This window comes from Sorex araneus, chromosome 2 (assembly GCF_027595985.1).
Source record: "Sorex araneus isolate mSorAra2 chromosome 2, mSorAra2.pri, whole genome shotgun sequence".
NCBI classification, from domain to species: domain Eukaryota; kingdom Metazoa; phylum Chordata; class Mammalia; order Eulipotyphla; family Soricidae; genus Sorex; species Sorex araneus.
Genome location: NC_073303.1, coordinates 6,352,260 through 6,368,463, shown reverse-complemented (window position 1 = coordinate 6,368,463; position 16,204 = coordinate 6,352,260). Strand labels below are relative to the sequence as shown.

At 48.0% G+C, this 16,204-nt stretch overlaps 1 protein-coding gene and 6 non-coding genes across 9 annotated transcripts; 2 read left to right on the top strand and 5 right to left on the bottom strand.

Moving 5' to 3' along the window:
- Positions 1–442: 442 nt before the first annotated feature.
- LOC129402109 (uncharacterized) lies at positions 443–8,803 on the bottom strand. Of its 3 annotated transcripts, none has more exons than XM_055127126.1 (2): positions 8,118–8,803; positions 443–622 (listed from the first exon to the last, which is right to left on the bottom strand). In XM_055127126.1, the coding sequence occupies exons 1-2, from the start codon at positions 8,521–8,523 to the stop codon at positions 444–446; spliced, it is 585 nt and encodes a 194-aa protein (XP_054983101.1). In that variant the 5' UTR covers positions 8,524–8,803; the 3' UTR covers position 443. The 3 variants fall into 3 exon arrangements, 2 of the variants coding, with proteins under 2 accessions (XP_054983101.1, XP_054983100.1); XR_008628547.1 differs by lacking the exons at positions 443–622; positions 8,118–8,803 and adding exons at positions 2,247–4,202; positions 7,346–7,431; XM_055127125.1 differs by lacking the exon at positions 443–622 and adding an exon at positions 2,247–4,202 and having other exon boundaries at positions 8,118–8,790.
- TRNAL-CAA (transfer RNA leucine (anticodon CAA)) lies at positions 8,758–8,863 on the top strand. Its single transcript has 2 exons — positions 8,758–8,795; positions 8,818–8,863. It is a non-coding gene; the product is annotated as a tRNA-Leu (tRNA).
- Positions 8,864–9,249: 386 nt separating this feature from the next.
- TRNAQ-CUG (transfer RNA glutamine (anticodon CUG)) lies at positions 9,250–9,321 on the bottom strand. Its single transcript has one exon. It is a non-coding gene; the product is annotated as a tRNA-Gln (tRNA).
- A 1,744-nt stretch (positions 9,322–11,065) lies between these two features.
- On the bottom strand, positions 11,066–11,168 carry LOC129402819 (U6 spliceosomal RNA). The gene has a single exon (XR_008628860.1). It is a non-coding gene; the product is annotated as a U6 spliceosomal RNA (small nuclear RNA).
- Positions 11,169–11,453: 285 nt separating this feature from the next.
- Positions 11,454–11,535, bottom strand: TRNAL-AAG (transfer RNA leucine (anticodon AAG)). Its single transcript has one exon. It is a non-coding gene; the product is annotated as a tRNA-Leu (tRNA).
- Positions 11,536–12,032: 497 nt separating this feature from the next.
- TRNAM-CAU (transfer RNA methionine (anticodon CAU)) lies at positions 12,033–12,105 on the top strand. Its single transcript has one exon. It is a non-coding gene; the product is annotated as a tRNA-Met (tRNA).
- Positions 12,106–13,760: 1,655 nt separating this feature from the next.
- On the bottom strand, positions 13,761–13,833 carry TRNAF-GAA (transfer RNA phenylalanine (anticodon GAA)). Its single transcript has one exon. It is a non-coding gene; the product is annotated as a tRNA-Phe (tRNA).
- Positions 13,834–16,204: the final 2,371 nt, after the last annotated feature.

Sequence of the window (16,204 nt, the reverse complement as noted above, 5' to 3'; positions counted from 1 at the left end):
CCAACCCGATGCCTGGCACCCCATATGCATATGATCCCGAGCCCCACCAGGGGTAATCCCTGAACACTGCCCCGTGTGGCCCCAAACCAAAACCAAACAATTCCCCAAAGGAAGTATCTGGGGGCTGGAGCCATAGCACAGCGGATAGGGCATTTGCGTTGCACATGGCCGACCTGGGTTCGATTCCCAGCATCCCATATGGTCCCCTGAGCACCGCCAGGGGTAATTCCTGAGTGCAAAGCCAGGAGTAACCCCTGTGCATCACCGGGTGTGACCCAAAAAGAAAAAAAAATCTGATCTGCAATTAGGTTAAGAGTGAATGTGTGAGGAAAAATGAGGATGGCGTTACTGATAAATAAATAGAAATAGAAATATTTAAAATCTTTCTATTTAATAAATAAATAGAAATATCCCCGAGCAGGTTGTGTGGGAGGGAGAGGGCCCTAGATAAAGCCCTGGAGAAAGAAGAATGGTGAGAAATGGGTGGTGGAGCTCCAGTTCTGAGTCGGGCCACTCAAGAGTAGGGAGGGTCCTGGGGTCAGCAGCAACCTGGACAGCCCATGTCTGGGCCCTGAATGGCAACAGCATCCCAAGGGCTGCTTAGGAGGCGACCGCAATAGCGCTGTGGGGGAAGAGAAATGGAAAAAGACGGTGAGCAGAGGCTGAGTAAGAAGCAGAAGAGTCAGCGCCATTCTCCTCCACTGTTCCTGGGAATGAAGCTGGAATGGGCGAGGAAGAGAGACATGTCAACAAGGTGAACTAGACGCAGAGAGAAAGAAGAGAAACAAGACATTTCTTAGAGAGGGGCTTGCTTGCCTTTGGGGGAAGGTATAGAAATTCTCCCTTTGATCAGGTTTGACTTGGTTTTCTGACCATCTCTTGGTGACCCTTCACAGAACCCAAGCGGCAAACTCAAACTCTAAATGGCTGGAGCTGGAGAGACAGGACAGGGGGTAGGCACTTGCCTTGCATGCAGCTGACTCTGGTTCGTTCAGTCCTGGGCACCGTGCATGGTTCCCTGAGCAGCTCTAAGACTGACCTGGAAACACAGAGGCACGAGTAGGCCCAAAGCACCGATTGGTCTGGCCTCATCTCCCCTCCCCACCCCTCACACCCCCAAAAGAACCCTCTCAGAGTGGGATGCTGTGCCTCTAGGTGAGGAATAAGTTGGAATAAATAGGGAGGGAAAATGAATGAGTAGGAGGGCCAAAAGCAGGAAACTTTTTTTTTATTTTTGAAGGAACATTTATTAACTCATTATTTTGTCTACTACAGAGATATTTTATGGAAAATGCCAAACTAAAGTGGAATTCCTCTGCTTAGTGTAGTAAGGGTTGTTTCTACCTATTGCTTATTAAGCCCTTCATCCCTACCCTCCACCACATAAACTCCCCTTCCCCTTTGTGGACACATACAATATCTTAATTTATTACTATACTGTGGAGAAGATTGAGTAACCCTGCCATATCCTATAATTCTTTTTTTTTTTAATTTATTTTATTGAATCACTATGTGGAAAGTTACAAAGTTCTCAGACTTATGTCTCGGTTATACAATACTCAAACACCCGTCCCTTCACCCGTGCCCATATTCCACCACCAAAGACCCCAGTCTACCTCCCAACACCCGCCCCCCCCACCCCCGCCTAAAAGCAGGAAACTTTTTTTTTTTCAAGTTGGAAAATGAACCATTTTTTTATTTACTTCCTCTACAACAACACCAAGGATAAAAGGAAAGGACAGCACAGTAATAGTTACAACATAAATGTTCTAACCTGGAAACCAAAAGTTTTGTGAAAAATGAGATAACTTCAAAATTCTTTTAGGCATTTCTATTCTAATTTTCATTTGCTTATTTGTTTTTGTTTTGGGGGCACACACAGCAATGTTTAGGGGCAATTCATGGGTATTACTAAGGAGTCACTCTTGGAGGTATTCCAGAACCTTCTGGGATGCTGGGAATTGATTAAACCCAGTGCATGCAAGGCAAACTCCCTATCTAATCTATTATCTTTCCAGCCTCTCAATTATAATTTTTTAAATTAATTTATTTATTTTTAATTAGTGAATCACCATGAGGGCACATTTACAGATTTATACACTTTTGTGCTTATGCTTCCCTCATACAAAGTTCGGGAACCCATCCCTTCACCAGTGCCCATTCTCCACCACCAGTAAACCCCGCATCCCTCCCACCCTCCCCAATCCCATCTCCCCCCACCCCACCCTGCCTCTGTGGCAGGGCATTCCCTTCTGTTCTCTCTCTCTATTTAGCTGCTACGGCCCCGCAATAAAGGTGTTGAGTGGCCGCTGTGCTCAGTCTCTAGCCCTCATTCAGCCCACAACTCCCTTCCCCCACATGGCCTTCGACTACATTATAGTTGGTGATCCCTTCTCTGAGTTGCCCTTTCCCCAGAATGTGAGGCCAGCCTCCAAGCCATGGAGTCAACCTCCTAGTACTTATTTCTACAATTCTTGGGTGTTAGTCTCCCACTCTGTTATTCTATATACCCTAGATGAGTGCAATCTTTCTATGTCTGTCTCTCTCTTTCTGACTCATTTCACTCAGCATGAAACTTTTCATGCCCATCCACTTAAATAAAAAATTCATGACCTCCTTTTTTCTAACAGCTGCATAGTATTCCATTGTATAGATGTACCAAAGTTTCCTCAACCAGTCATCCGTTCTAGGGCATTCGGGTTTTTTCCAGATTCTGGCTATTGTAAACAGTGCTGCAATGAACATACATGTGCAGATGTTGTTTCGATTATACTTTTTTGCCTCTCTGGGATATATTCCTAGCAGTGGTATTGCTGGGTCAAATGGGAGCTCAACCTCTAATTTTTTGAGAATCGACCATATTGTTTTCCAGAAGGGCTGAACCAGTCGGCATTCCCACCAGCAGTGTAGAAGGGTCCCTTTCTCCCCACATCCTCTCCAACAGCGGTTGCTTTTGTTTTTTTGGATGTGTGCTAGTCTCTGTGGTGTGAGGTGGTATCTTGTGGTTGTTTTGATCTGCATCTCTCTGATGATTAGTGATGTAGAGCACTTTTTCATGTGCCTTTTGGCCATTCGTATTTCTTCCTTGGTAAAGTTTCTGTTCATTTCTTCGCCCCATTTTTTGATGGGGTTGGATGTTTTCTTCTTGTAGAGTTCAACCAGTGCTTTATATACCATTGATATCAACCCCTTATCTGATGTGTATTGTGTAAATATCCTTTCCCATTCTGTGGATAGTCTTTGGATTCTGGTCACTGTATCTTTTGCGGTGCAGAAGAAAAGCAGGAAACTTTTGAGTAATTTGTGCTCTTACTCATTCAGGTTGACGGAGCAGAGATGAGTTGTTTATCCAACAGGTATTATATACTGGGCTTCTAAATAGGTGCAAGTTATGGAACAAAATCCTTCTAGATCCAGTGAAGTAGCTGCTATTATTCTGATTCCCCCTCTGATAGTCAGGGAAGCAATGAAATGCATTGTCAAAGCTAACAGAACCAGTGAGTTCAGGTGGACTGTCTCCAGGACCTGGACTTTACCTACCACATGACTTCTCATCTAACCCAGACTGACTCGGGGTCTGCCAGACACAAGAAAGATAAAGATATGTGCATTGCTGGCCTTAATTCTCATATCAACATCCCCTGGCATAGGTTATTACTTTTATTTTATTTATTTTTTATTTATTTATTTATTTTTTGCTTTTTGGGTCACACCCAGCGATGCTCAGGGGTTACTCCTGGCTTTGCACTCAGGAATTACTCCTGGCGGTGCTTGGGGGACCATATGGGATGCCGGGGATCGAACCCGGGTTGGCCGAGTGCAAAGCAAACGCCCTACCCGGGTTGGCCGGGTTATTACTTTTAGGGACCAGCAGAGAGAGTCCTAGATTATACTCGCAATTGAGGACTGGACAGAAGGACCAGGTATACTCAACTAATACTGTCACAAAAAAAGTAATTCTCTTTAGCTATTTCATTAATTTTTCCCTTAGCGGTGGTGGGGAGGGAGCGCAGAGGCACTGCACCCGCAAAGCCAGTGCCGTGCTGTGGGAGTTCCATCCCCATCCCCCAAAGTTCTGTTTGTGTTTGTGGTGCTGGGCATTGAACTGAGAGCCCTGAGTGATGCAAGGCGAGTGATCTGCAGCCGAGCTCCAACTCCAGGCCCTTCTCGCTTCCAGTGTCCTTGGAGCTTTAGTTTCTGTGCTGCCAAAGAGAGAGAGAGAGAGCACTCAGTGTCATTTTGAGTTGATCATTTGTTCCCCAGACACTCAACTGTTTTCTATTTCCTGGGTTTTCTATTTCCTTCAGTCTTAGCAGAAAGCTTTCAAAAAATTAGGATTTGGTGATGTTTTGCTGATTGTAGATACTCTGTGTGAAGAGAAGGGAAACACTTTCGACAAAGTTCCTGCCTTTGGGGAACTTTCAGGCCCATGAGGGCTGGGTGGAGACAGGAAGTAACTTTCTCCAAGGTGGGCTGCACCTTCCTCCCCATGTGCACAGGATAACTGCATGGTGGAGAGGTGCACTGTGACCAGTAAGAGAGAGTAGCAGAGTGGTTCCACTAAGGACTGCCATGGACTTGGACTTGTAGATGGCTTAGGAAAGTGGGGAGAAGAGACGTAATAACCGCAAGAGAGGAGAAGGGGTTCATCTTCGTTTCACCCACCTTGGTCACCGGGGAGATGCTTTGGAGTGTCAGCACTGATCAGGTATACCACAAAAACATACACGGTATGATGTCTGTGTACCATCAGCTCCGCTCAGCAATCATTGAACTGTGCTTTTGTCCCATCTGATCTGCATGGTGTTGGGATCAAACTCAGGTCAGCCGTATGGTCTCCTGAGCACTGCCAGGGGTGGCCCCCAAACAAAAAACCCCTTTCTGGGGCTGGAGTGATAGCACAGTGGGGAGGGCGTATGCCTTGCATGTGGCCAACCCGGGTTCGATTCCCAGCAACCCATATGGCCCCCTGAGCACGGCCAGGGGTAATTCCTGAGTGCAGAGTCAGGAGTGACCCCTGAGCATCGCTGGGTGCGACCCAAAAAGCAAAAAAAAAAAAAAAAAAAAAAAAGAAAAAAAAACACCGAAAAAAACCTCTTTCTGTTTAAGCATGTTCTTTATGCATTTCCTTTTGTGGCTTAACTAATTCATTAATGCAACACATTGTTAAATTCTTGAATATATTAATTTAAATGCATCTGTTTCATTTTTAGTTAAATCAGTATTCAAAGTTTTTATCATTCTGACTTCATTATATATTCTGCAGCTTAGCTTGTTCTATCGTAATTAACTTTTCCTTTCTTTGATAACCTTTTTGTTTTCCTGGAATTAAAAATTGCTGCCTGTGTCTTTACTTGTTTTCTAAAACATTTCTTCTTAAATCAGCACCAGCTTTTGGACACTATTTTATTATTTTTATTTTATTTTTTTGCTTTTTGGGTCACACCTGGTGATGCACAGGGGTTATTCGTGACTCTGCACTCAGAAATTACTCCTGGTGGTGCTCAGAGGACCATATGGGATGCTGGGAATCGAACCCAGGTCGGCCACCTGCAGGGCAAACGCCCTACCCCCTGTGCTATCACTCCAGCCTCTGGACACTATTTTATGGTCAGACATAAGACAAGATGTCAGTTCCATTTTTTTCCTTGGAAAAAATCTTTCTGCAGTCTTTCTTTCTTTCTTTCTTTCTTTCTTTCTTTCTTTCTTTCTTTCTTTCTTTCTTTCTTTCTTTCTTTCTTTGTTTCTTTGTTTCTTTCTTTCTTGCTTCATTTTAAACTGTGGTGGAGAGGAAATTTCTCTTTTCACCCTGGGTTCTTCTCAGGATGATTAAGCAATCAAGTTAAAATATGACAGACTAGTAGGGGGAAAAAAACCCCACATTTTATTGCATCCATATGGGGAATCTACATGGATGGGAACTAGTTCCAGTTCTAATTCATTCTGAATTAGGGAGTGGGAAAGGGGGCCGTTAAGGAGAGGAGAAGAGGGTGATCTCATCTTTTTTCTTTTTCTTTGTTTCTTTCTTTTTTTTTTTTTTTCTGTCTTCTAGGGTGATCTCATCTTGATGAGAAAAGACCCCTGCGCACATATCAAGCGGACTGACGGCAGAGGAGCAGGACCTGGCAGGGGTTGTAGGTCTGGGGAACACGCATTTCCCCAGCTTGCATGCAGGATGCCCTTGAGAGGGTCAGAGTCTCACTTTGTAACCGCAGAACGTGCTCCCAGTGTCTCGTGTCCTTGAGCTCCTCTCGCCCTCGCTTTGCATGTGTATGTGAGAATTTCTGCTTCTGTGTTTTGCTGCCAGCTGCCTGCAAAAGCCCCTTCTCCCCATCAGACACCCTTCAAAATTATTTCTTATACACTTTTAGTTTATAAGTTATTTCTTATAAAACCATAGTTCAAGGCCATACTCCAGATTTTTATTCTTTTAGGTAATTGAGTTGTAATAATTTTCGTTTTGGGGCCACAGCTGGAAGTGCTCAGGGATCACCTCTGGTGGTGCTCAGGGAACTGAACCTGGGTCAGCCGAGTGCAAGGCAAATGCTCTCCTATCCCTTCTGTCCCAGGGAGCGATAAGACTTGTTTGTGAGCTTTCAGGGCCTCTGCTGGTCTCTGTTCAAAATTATCCTCTTGCCAAAGGGGCAGATTTTAGGGAGACCCATTTGTCACCTCTTGGGGAGAAGTCCCTTCCTTTGCCCATAGGCCTGCAGCTCCCCGTAATTCTACACATTCTAAATTGATTAGTTTAATAAATTAAGGTACACCTTAGTTTCGTTCTGTTTGGGGGGAATCATTTCTCCGAAGCGTCCTGAGAAAGGGGACACACAGCCTGAAACCTTTTTTGTTATTTGGGCTGCACCCGAGGCTGCTCAAGGGACTGGGCTCTGCATGCAGGAGTCAGTGCTGGCGGTGCTGGGGACCACCCGGAATGCCAGGGATGAGAGGCAAGTGCCCTGCCCGCTGTACTTTGCTCTGGCCCCAGGTGCTGGATCCCTGGATCACTGTCACTGTCATCTCGAGCGGATGCCAGTAGCGTCTCCATTCGTCTCAGCCCTGAGATTTTTAGCAGCCTCTCTTTACTCATCTTTCCCAATGATAGGAGGCTCTTTCAGAGTCAGGGAATGAGACTCTGTGTATTTGGCATATCGAATATGCCACGGGAGGCTTGCCAGGCGTGCAGGATACTCTCGGTGGCTTGCCGGGCTCTCCAAGAGGCATATATATATATATATATATATACACATATGTATATGTATATATATATAATATATGTCCCTTTATGATGATGTGTCGGTAGCCCTGGGGTAGCACTAATTCATCAATTGGCAGAATTGCCACCCACCTCCTGAGAGTCGGAGCTGTCCCCAAAGCATCAAGTTGAAGTGAAGCTGGAGTGGGTCAAAGATACTCTTTCTGGCCCAGGAGTTGTATTTTAAAAAAATACGAAGATTTAAAAAATGTAAATTAAAAAATTGGATAAGCCAAACACAGTAGCAATAAGTCTTTCAATGAGAGATGTTACTGGTGCCCACTCGAACAAATCGATGAGCAACGGGATGACAGTGACAGTGAAATTAAAAAATACTAGAATGATTAAAAAATACAAAATTAAAAATTAAAAATACATTTTAAAATATGAAAATTTAAGGTTTTCAGTGATGGAACATAATCTCGGGTTTTGTCTTTGTCTCCTTGCCTTTCAGTTTCTTCCCTGAAGCCTGAGCCGATACCGTGCTGGGACTCTTTCCACGACACACCCTTCGACTTCACCCTTGGTTTTTTTTCCATTCTCGCTGTTAAAGGACACTTATACAATGTCATTTTGAAACTTAAAAAATAGTCTGGCATCCCAGTATTAATTTTAAGAACTCGTTCTCACTTATCTTCTTCCACAAATGCAGTTCATGTCCTATTACTTGACTGGGAATTAAGTTATTTACGCCTATACTTAAAAATCCAGGCCGGCTTTGTGCCTGTTAGGATTTCCCACCACCCCCTTGCCTCCCCACCGGTGCTAGTCCTGTTTCGCCAACGCTGATGGGCTTTGGTGGCCTTGCATGTTTGCGACACAGCCCTTACTCCTGGCTGCGGAGGTTCCGTGGGGTTGCACTCACCTGCCGTTACTTTGGAGTCGATGCATTCAGGCGCCTTCAAACGGCAGCGCGGGGCTTTACCTCTGAGATCCCGGCCACCGACTGCAGCCTCCTGGGTCCAGCGGGGACAGCGAGGACCAACCCGCGGGTCCGTCCTAGGAGTCCGGGGGCGCGGGCCAAGCGCGCCGCGGGGGTTTCTCAGTCCCGCCTTTCTGGCGGCGGCGGCAGCTCCCGGGCACATCGCGGTCTTCGGAGCCCGACTCACCTGGTCCCTGCGGTGTAAACCTCCTCCCCGCCCCCCGGGTCTACACCCGCTCACTCCTTCCCTGCCGGGCAGCGGACAATCCGGTTGCTTGGCCAAGCTCGTTCTTGTCCCGGGTGAAAGGGTTTTTCCCTTGGCAGAGTCCAGAGTGGGGTCCCCGCGCATCCCCGAGCTCGGGTGCCGGGGCGGGGTGCAGGGAGGGGTCGACAGAGGCCAGAAACGGTGCCTGGTCCCGGGAAAAGCTTTTGGATTCAATGGAAAAAAAAAAGAGGAAAGGTCAGTTGGTTGGTAAAGGCTCACGGGCCGGTGTCGGAGCGGACGGGCAGTCGGGGCCCCGCGGCGGGGCGCGTCCTGCAGCAGCGACGAATGAGACGGTTCAGGCGCCAGCGCCTCCCGGGTGTCAGGATGGCCGAGTGGTCTAAGGCGCCAGACTCAAGCTCTGCTTCCCCGCCCCGGGGATTCTGGTCTCCGAATGGAGGCGTGGGTTCGAATCCCACTTCTGACACATCTTTTTTTTCTCATCACTGGGATGACAGTCGTGGGTGAGAGCCCTGGGAGGACAGTCGTGGGCGAGCCCTGGCCGTTGGCTTTTGCTTTTCGGTGGCTGCTCCGCCGCGTTCTGCCCGGGCGCCCCGACCTGTGCGCTACAGGCGTGTTGGGCGCAGGCCCAGCGCCCAGCGCGTCCTCGTAGGGGTTTCAAATCCGACTGCCGGGAACCCGGGCCACGGGCACGGCGCGCCCACAGGCTTCCCCGCCGCGCGCGGCGCACCGGGAGCTTGGTCTCTGCGTCCGCGCCCACGGCTCAAGCACAACAAAATGCAAAGCGCAGAGTCGGACGCCGTTGGGTTCCCTGTCTCGGGCGGCAAAACGCGAAGGGGCCGTGTGCAATAAAGGTTCCACCGAGATTTGAACTCGGATCGCTGGATTCAGAGTCCAGAGTGCTAACCATTACACCATGGAACCGCCCTTGCTCAGCCCCTTGCGCGGCTCCCTCTGATACTACCTAAAAATAAAACCAGTCCTGAAGTGTCAACGCCGCCCAAAATAAAGCTCCCGCCTCCTCGTCAGTTTCAGGGTCCTGTGCTTTCCACCCGCCCCAGAAACAAGAAAAGAAAAAAATCTCTGCATTGAGCTTCAGGGCTAGGACGAGAGGGTCGGCGTGGAGCGGACCTGGGGGCGTCCTCGGGGTCCCCTCCGGGAGCCCTGCAGCCTGCGCTCCCTGGAGGGCGCCGGGGGGCCGGACCCTGCCCCGAGATGACCTCCGGCTCCTTGGCTTCCGCTTTCCCTGCCCAGGGCCGGGGGCTGCACTTGCCTTGCACACGGGAGCCGTCTGCACAGCCCCGGAGACCCCGGACTCCTGGAGGGCAGCCTCGACCCTTCGTGGGGCTTATTCCTCAGCTTTCCCCGGGCTGGGAAGTGCAAAACCTACTTCCCCGCCCCGAGTCGGCGGGAGGGTGGGACCCGGACCCCCCCCCCCCCCAGGGAGGCCTGGAGGGGGGGCTGCAAGGGGATGAGAGGGTGAATGAGTGAAAAGAAGGAGCAAGGGCGTGCATGCTCAGGGGTCCCGCCCGCGCTAGCCCCTCGGCCTCCTCTGCCAAGTCTAAAGGAACGACTGGGGCACCATGTCACCTTTTGGCCTGCCCAGATTCCAGCTCCCATGAACATGCCAGAGCCACAACAGGCAGGTCCCTGGGAGTGGAGGACCGGGAGAGAGGGTGTCACTTGTGCAGGGCTCAGCCACTTATTTTTCTCAACCTTCTCACTGTATTATGACGCCACCTGGCCACTGTAAGAGCCACAGGTAATGAAGAGGCCGCACATGGACTATGCTTGGAAGAAAGGCGCAAGGCTGAATTACTTCTTCAGTTAATCTCAAGTGTAAGTTTCGGACGTCTTTTAATTTTATGAATGATTTTTTTTGGAAATTTTCTTGCATAACCCTGTTTACAGCAGCGTCACTGGCACTCTCTGAGCTTAGTGTTACTTTGCCACACTTGGCACCGCCGCCCCTGCTCGCTTCTGCTTTGCGCCCCTCCTCCCCAGCCCCCCCTTTGCCCCACTTGGTAAACCCAGCCGTGTCCCGAGTCTGGGGGTGTCTGGCCACTGACGCCGGCCCTTAATGCGCCTGGCGATAGGCCCCCAAGGCTGAGTTGCTGAGGAATCCCCGAAACGTTTCCTTTCACCCTCTTGCTGTCTGCAACCAAGCAAGATGCCTATGGCCAAACGGCTGCTCAGTGCTGGTGGTTGGACTGGAAGCATCTTTGGGAGGTGGGGACGGGAGCTGGGGAATTCCCAGGCGTTTGCTGAGCTAATTCTCCGTGTCTCTTTCCACGCTCATGGACTCGCCACTTTCTGCCCTACCCCTTACAGCCTTAAAAACTGATTTAAGCCATCTCAGAGCTTGGTGAACAATGGACCGAATCTTTCTTCCTCGGCACAGAATAAAAAAAAAAATTCTTTTTTAATTCCAAGAGCTACACTTTCTTTCTTTTTTTTTTTCTTTGCAAGATGACCATAATCAGGTTTGAATTTTTATTTGAAATTCAGGTTTAAAATTCAACAGTTTATTACAATGTTATATTAGATATTTTCTAGCCAGTACTCTCACCTGCTTTACAGGATCTCTGGACATGTTTTAAGAATTGATACTTTCTGCCTAACTTGCGTGATATGCCAATTATACATTAGCAGTGTCAGAACTTTTTAAAAAACCATGGAACGCATCACGAATTTGCGTGTCATCCTTGCGCAGGGGCCGTGCTAATTTTCTCTGTATCGTTCCAGTTTTATTATCTCTGCCGCCAAAGCGAGCACTGCACTTTATTTATTTTTTATTTTTTTTGCACTTTATTTTTTAAGGCAAAAAGAAAAAAAAAAGAAAACTGTCCACTAAGTGATACCAGAACCACCAAGGCTCGCAATTAATGGCAGCTATAAACTGCTCTCTGGGAGGAGGCAAAGAGGAAGGGAAGTAGATGACTGTTCTTCCAATTTAGGACGTGCATCCTCAGCGGGGCAGGTGAAACGTGTTGCTTCAAGTTTTCTTGGGTTTAGATTCAGAAGATATTTACTGTAAGAAGAAAAAGGATTCAACTTGGCAGCGGTGGGATTCGAACCCACGCCCCCGAAGAGACTGGAGCCTTAATCCAGCGCCTTAGACCGCTCGGCCACGCTACCTCCTTCTGGTGGCGGCGTCCCTGCACTTTCCCCAGCCTGAACCCGGCACGTCCGGGTTCTCCGGCTCCTCCCGCCTGGGCCTCGCCGCCCCGCGCCCTCCCCGCCTCTCCTCTGCGCACGGCTCCCAGCAGCGCTAACGTGGCCCCTCGGACTCATCCGGCCCCTGCATCCCGCTTATTTAGGTCCCAGGTTGACCCTGACACGGGGTCCTGGGACTCCCGGAAGCAAAGGAGTCGAGCGAGCGAGCCGGCCCGGCTGGACGCGCCTGTCCGCTCCCTCCACGCTCAGACGCCGCCAGGTCTGCGCGAAAAGGCCGCGGGGACACGGGGCTGCCCCTCGGCCTCCCCTGCCCGGGCTCCTCATCTCCACTCGCGTACCTGACCCGCGAACTCTATCTCCGCGCCGCCTTTTTTGGGAATATCCGGCGGCGAAGACGTCAAGACGGGCCTCCTCGGCGTCAGGTTGATAGATGCTCTGCGCCAGTGGGTGGGACAGTTGCCTCCTTAGCGCAGTAGGCAGCGCGTCAGTCTCATAATCTGAAGGTCCTGAGTTCGAACCTCAGAGGGGGCAGCCAAGTTTTTCCCTCCACGTTCAATAAAATGAATCATATAGCGAAAATCGTCTAATCCTTATTCTGTTTCGCATCTTTACCACTCGGAAGGCGCAAACTATTTCTTTTTTTTTTTAAAAAAAGTAAACTAGGAAGTATGGGACTGAGGGAAGAGTAAAAAAAAAAGCACACTTCAAGGGGAGAACGGAGCAGTACACTTATTAAAGGTGGGCGATGCTGGCCAAGAAAGGGGATCCGACTCTCAAAGCAGGCAATCTGGAGGCCAGCGTTCCCCAAGACACACCTGAAAGAACATGTTAATTAGTTGACACCTGGGTGCACACGTGCCCCTAGATTTCGAAGTCAGTAATCAAAACAGTGCCTTAAAGCAGGACTGGCACACTCTCGCGGGCCCTCGAGGAGACCGGCAAGGCCTTGCCCAGCACCCACAGCGGAGCCGTCGGTCCCTCAGTGCAATTGACGAGCGCTCAGGGCCGCTGCGGAACTGGAGCAAAGTATCTCAGTGTTACCCGCGGGCGCCTCTAAGAGATGGAAACTTTGTATCTTACAGAGGAAGGTGAATCCGCTGCTGACCTTTCTCACGTCAATGTATCACCTTCAAGTGATTATGGCAACAGAAAACAATCCAATTACGGCATCAGAAAACAGTTTCCCTTTGTTCTTTCATTTGGAGCTGGGTGTTGCCTTCAGTTTTTCCAATTTGTATGAAGACAACATCAAAATTAAAAAAAAAAAAAAAGAGAGAGAGAGAAAAGAATTTGGATAATGGCCTTGGAGTTAAAACGGGAAAAGATCTTTTAAAATTTACTTTTTAACTGACGGAAAGCCGCGAAATAGCCGTTGTGAAAATCCTTAGAGGAGAGAGGGAGCTGGAGCTGCCACAGGGTCGCACAGAAATCCATTTCTTCCCGAAGATCTCAAAAGAGGGAACGTAAAGCCGAAAATAATACAGTTGGCCTCCCTCCTATTAGATGTCTCTCTTCCATTTCCTTCGGGAGGGCTGGAACCGAGAACGAAGATACGAAATATTACAAAGAACAAAGACAAGTGGTTTTCCTCGTCCTTATTTGTGTATCTTTTCTATTTGGTGAGATAGTGAAGCCTATCCCTAGAATTCTCCCAGTTAACCCCCAAACAAGTTATCCCAGAAACCATTGTGTGGCTCCCTCTAAATTTGAGGGGGGCAATGACCTTCCCCCCTTCCTATTGGAGAAGTGTTTTCACAAGGGGATAGGAAATACCTAATGAGGGCAAACAAACCTTGGCCTTGGATTACAAAACCCTGATTATTAAAGCGAGGGACAGGAAGGGGCGGGAGCAGGGGAATGGACAGCTCGGTTAGAGGGGTAAGAGGAACTTGGGGTGGGGGCCACCGGCACTTTGGTGGTGGTGGGGTGCAGTGACTATACAGCAATACCGTAAACATTGAAACTATTGCAACCGTTGCAAACTATTGTTACCGAAACGATAATTAAAAAGTCTTCTCCATATTTGCAGTAGGTAATACTTTATAAATAAAAGTTCATACACTTCAATATTGTTGTAACTGTTACCTAAACTACAACGAAAATTAAATTTAGAAAGTTGTCCTTATATTTGTAGTAGCTACGTAAACTCATATTTAACCGCAGGCTGTGAAAGAAAAAAAGGCCTCTGCCGAAACCCGGGATCGAACCAGGGACCTTTAGATCTTCAGTCTAACGCTCTCCCAACTGAGCTATTTCGGCTCCGCCCCTGCAACCTTCGAGTAAGATGTGGTGACTGTACTCGGTGACTGTTTTCCACCCTTCCTTTCTCCCACCCCCAAGGTCCCTCCCATCCCCCAGTCGGCTTCCTTGCAGGTACACTTTACCGTTTGATTTTTGTAGTTTGGATACGACGCTTAGAGTACTGTTGACTCTGTGCCTTAGATACCTTATGAGTGAGTATATGATGTGCCCAAGACCCTTTAAACACCCTATCAGCCTCTTCCCGTTCAATTTCTCTCCTCTGGTCTTACTTCTGTAATCTAGGGCCAAGAAATTGCCCCCTTTTCTTGAATTTTTTTGTTCCAAGGCCTGTTTTTGACAAATTCTGAAGCTAAAAGTCGGTGATTGCGTCCCAGAACATTTCTCAAGTAGGGTATCTCTGGGAAACTGGCTTTAAATGCTTTAAAGTCAGCTTTGGGGGACTTGGGGGGCCTTGGGGAATCAATGTAGTCCTGAAAGCGAAGATCACATCAGAATTCTTCGTTGAACCTCCAGGAGTCTGGGATTCCAGATCTCACCTTCTGCTTATTGACCCAACCACAGGCCAAAAAATTGAACTGAAATTCTTCTGGTCCCTGGACTGAAATGAACTAGCGAGACCCCGCAGTCCTCCACCTGCCCAGAAAGTACCCACCAAGCGGATCGTAAGCTAGAGGGGCCACCTGGAACCAGGAAAAAGACTTCCAGCATCCGGCTTCGCTTCCGGTGCTCCGTCGGTTTGGCAGGTGCAGTTCGTCCCTACCTGGCACTGCCAGAGGTCACCCTGGGGCCTGATTTTTCTCGGAATGTTGACTTCATCCGCAGCTCGGAAAGTGATTTTTTGATGCATGTTCGCCTTCGATGCTGTTTCTGAGCGCGAGGACGCGCCAGTCTCCGTTTCTCCTGCTGCCCAGTGAGTGCCCAGCTGTGCGGCAGGCGCTGGTGATTAAGTCTTGGACCAGTGAGAGCCAGTCGGAGGGTGCACTGGCTCTTTGTCCCTGAGGATTAGAGCTGTCACACTCTGCTCCGTGACTAGGCCACCTTCTCTGCCTCCTTCTAGGGTCCATGTGATGCAGGAGATGGAATCGAGAGAAAGTGAGCTGGTATTCCAAAATCACCCCTACCCCACAATTCTGGGCTGGGGGCTGGAGATAGCATGCACTCTGATTTCAAGCGATATTACAAAGCAACGGTAACCAAAACAGCATGGTCATGGTACTGACATTAAAGCAGAACTATGAATCAATGGGATGGAACAGCCCTGAAATGAAGATATATATAAATAGATAGCTAATTTATACTAAAGATGCCAGAACATAAAATGGAAAGTCTCTTCAATAAATGATGCTATTAAAACTGGACAGCCAATACAAAGGAATTAGCCTATCTTACAACAAAGTTTAACCTACAGTATGTACAAGATACAAGAATGTAAGAATACAAGTAGAATAAATTATGAATGGCAGAAGAAAACAGGTGATAAGCTCTCAGACATTTGCTTTCCTGATGTCTTTAAGGAATATGTGGGCAATGAGAAGGGAAATGAAACAAAAGTAATCAATTATGGAAAAAATATTTTCCAGTCATATAGACAAGTGGTTAATAATATCCAAATATATAAAGAAGTCAAGTATTAGTTGAGAACCAAAATATTCAAAAGAACCCATTAAAAAAATTGATATGGGATATGACTAGATGATTCTCCAAGGAGGACAGATGAACAAGGCACTCATAAAAAATTCTCAGCATTTTATTTATTTATTTGTTTGGTTATGGTACCAGGGACCAAACCAGAAGCTCATACATGCAAGTGCTCTACAGCTGAGCCACATTCCTGATCCCCAGAGTTTTCATTCTCTGTGTGTGTGTGTGTGTGTGTGTGTGTGTCTCTGTGTGTGTGTCTGCCTGTCTCTACCTCTCCCATGGGGACAGGGGACACATATTATATATATAATAAATGGAGAAGGGAAAGCTTCATAAACAGTTGGTCGAATGCAAATAGGTAAGCCATAATGGAAAGCAGTAGGGAGATTCCTTAATAAATACAGAAGAGGGGTGAGAGTGATAGTATAGCTGCGATGGTGTTTGCCTTGCATGCAGCTGACCCAGGTTTGATCTCCAGCACCACATACAGACCCTGAGTGTCACCAGGGGAGATCCCTGAGGGCGGAGCCAGGAGTAATCCCTGAGCACCAAGTATGGCTCCACCCCAACCCCCCCCAATAAGACCTCAAAAAGCAAAAATAAAAAATAGACTTATCATCTGACTCAAAGATTCCACTTCTATGCTTTAGCTTGAAGAATATGAAACGTCTATGAAGCTACTTACATGGGATAGCCTCATGTTCTTCATTTGGAACTGAAGTGAGTG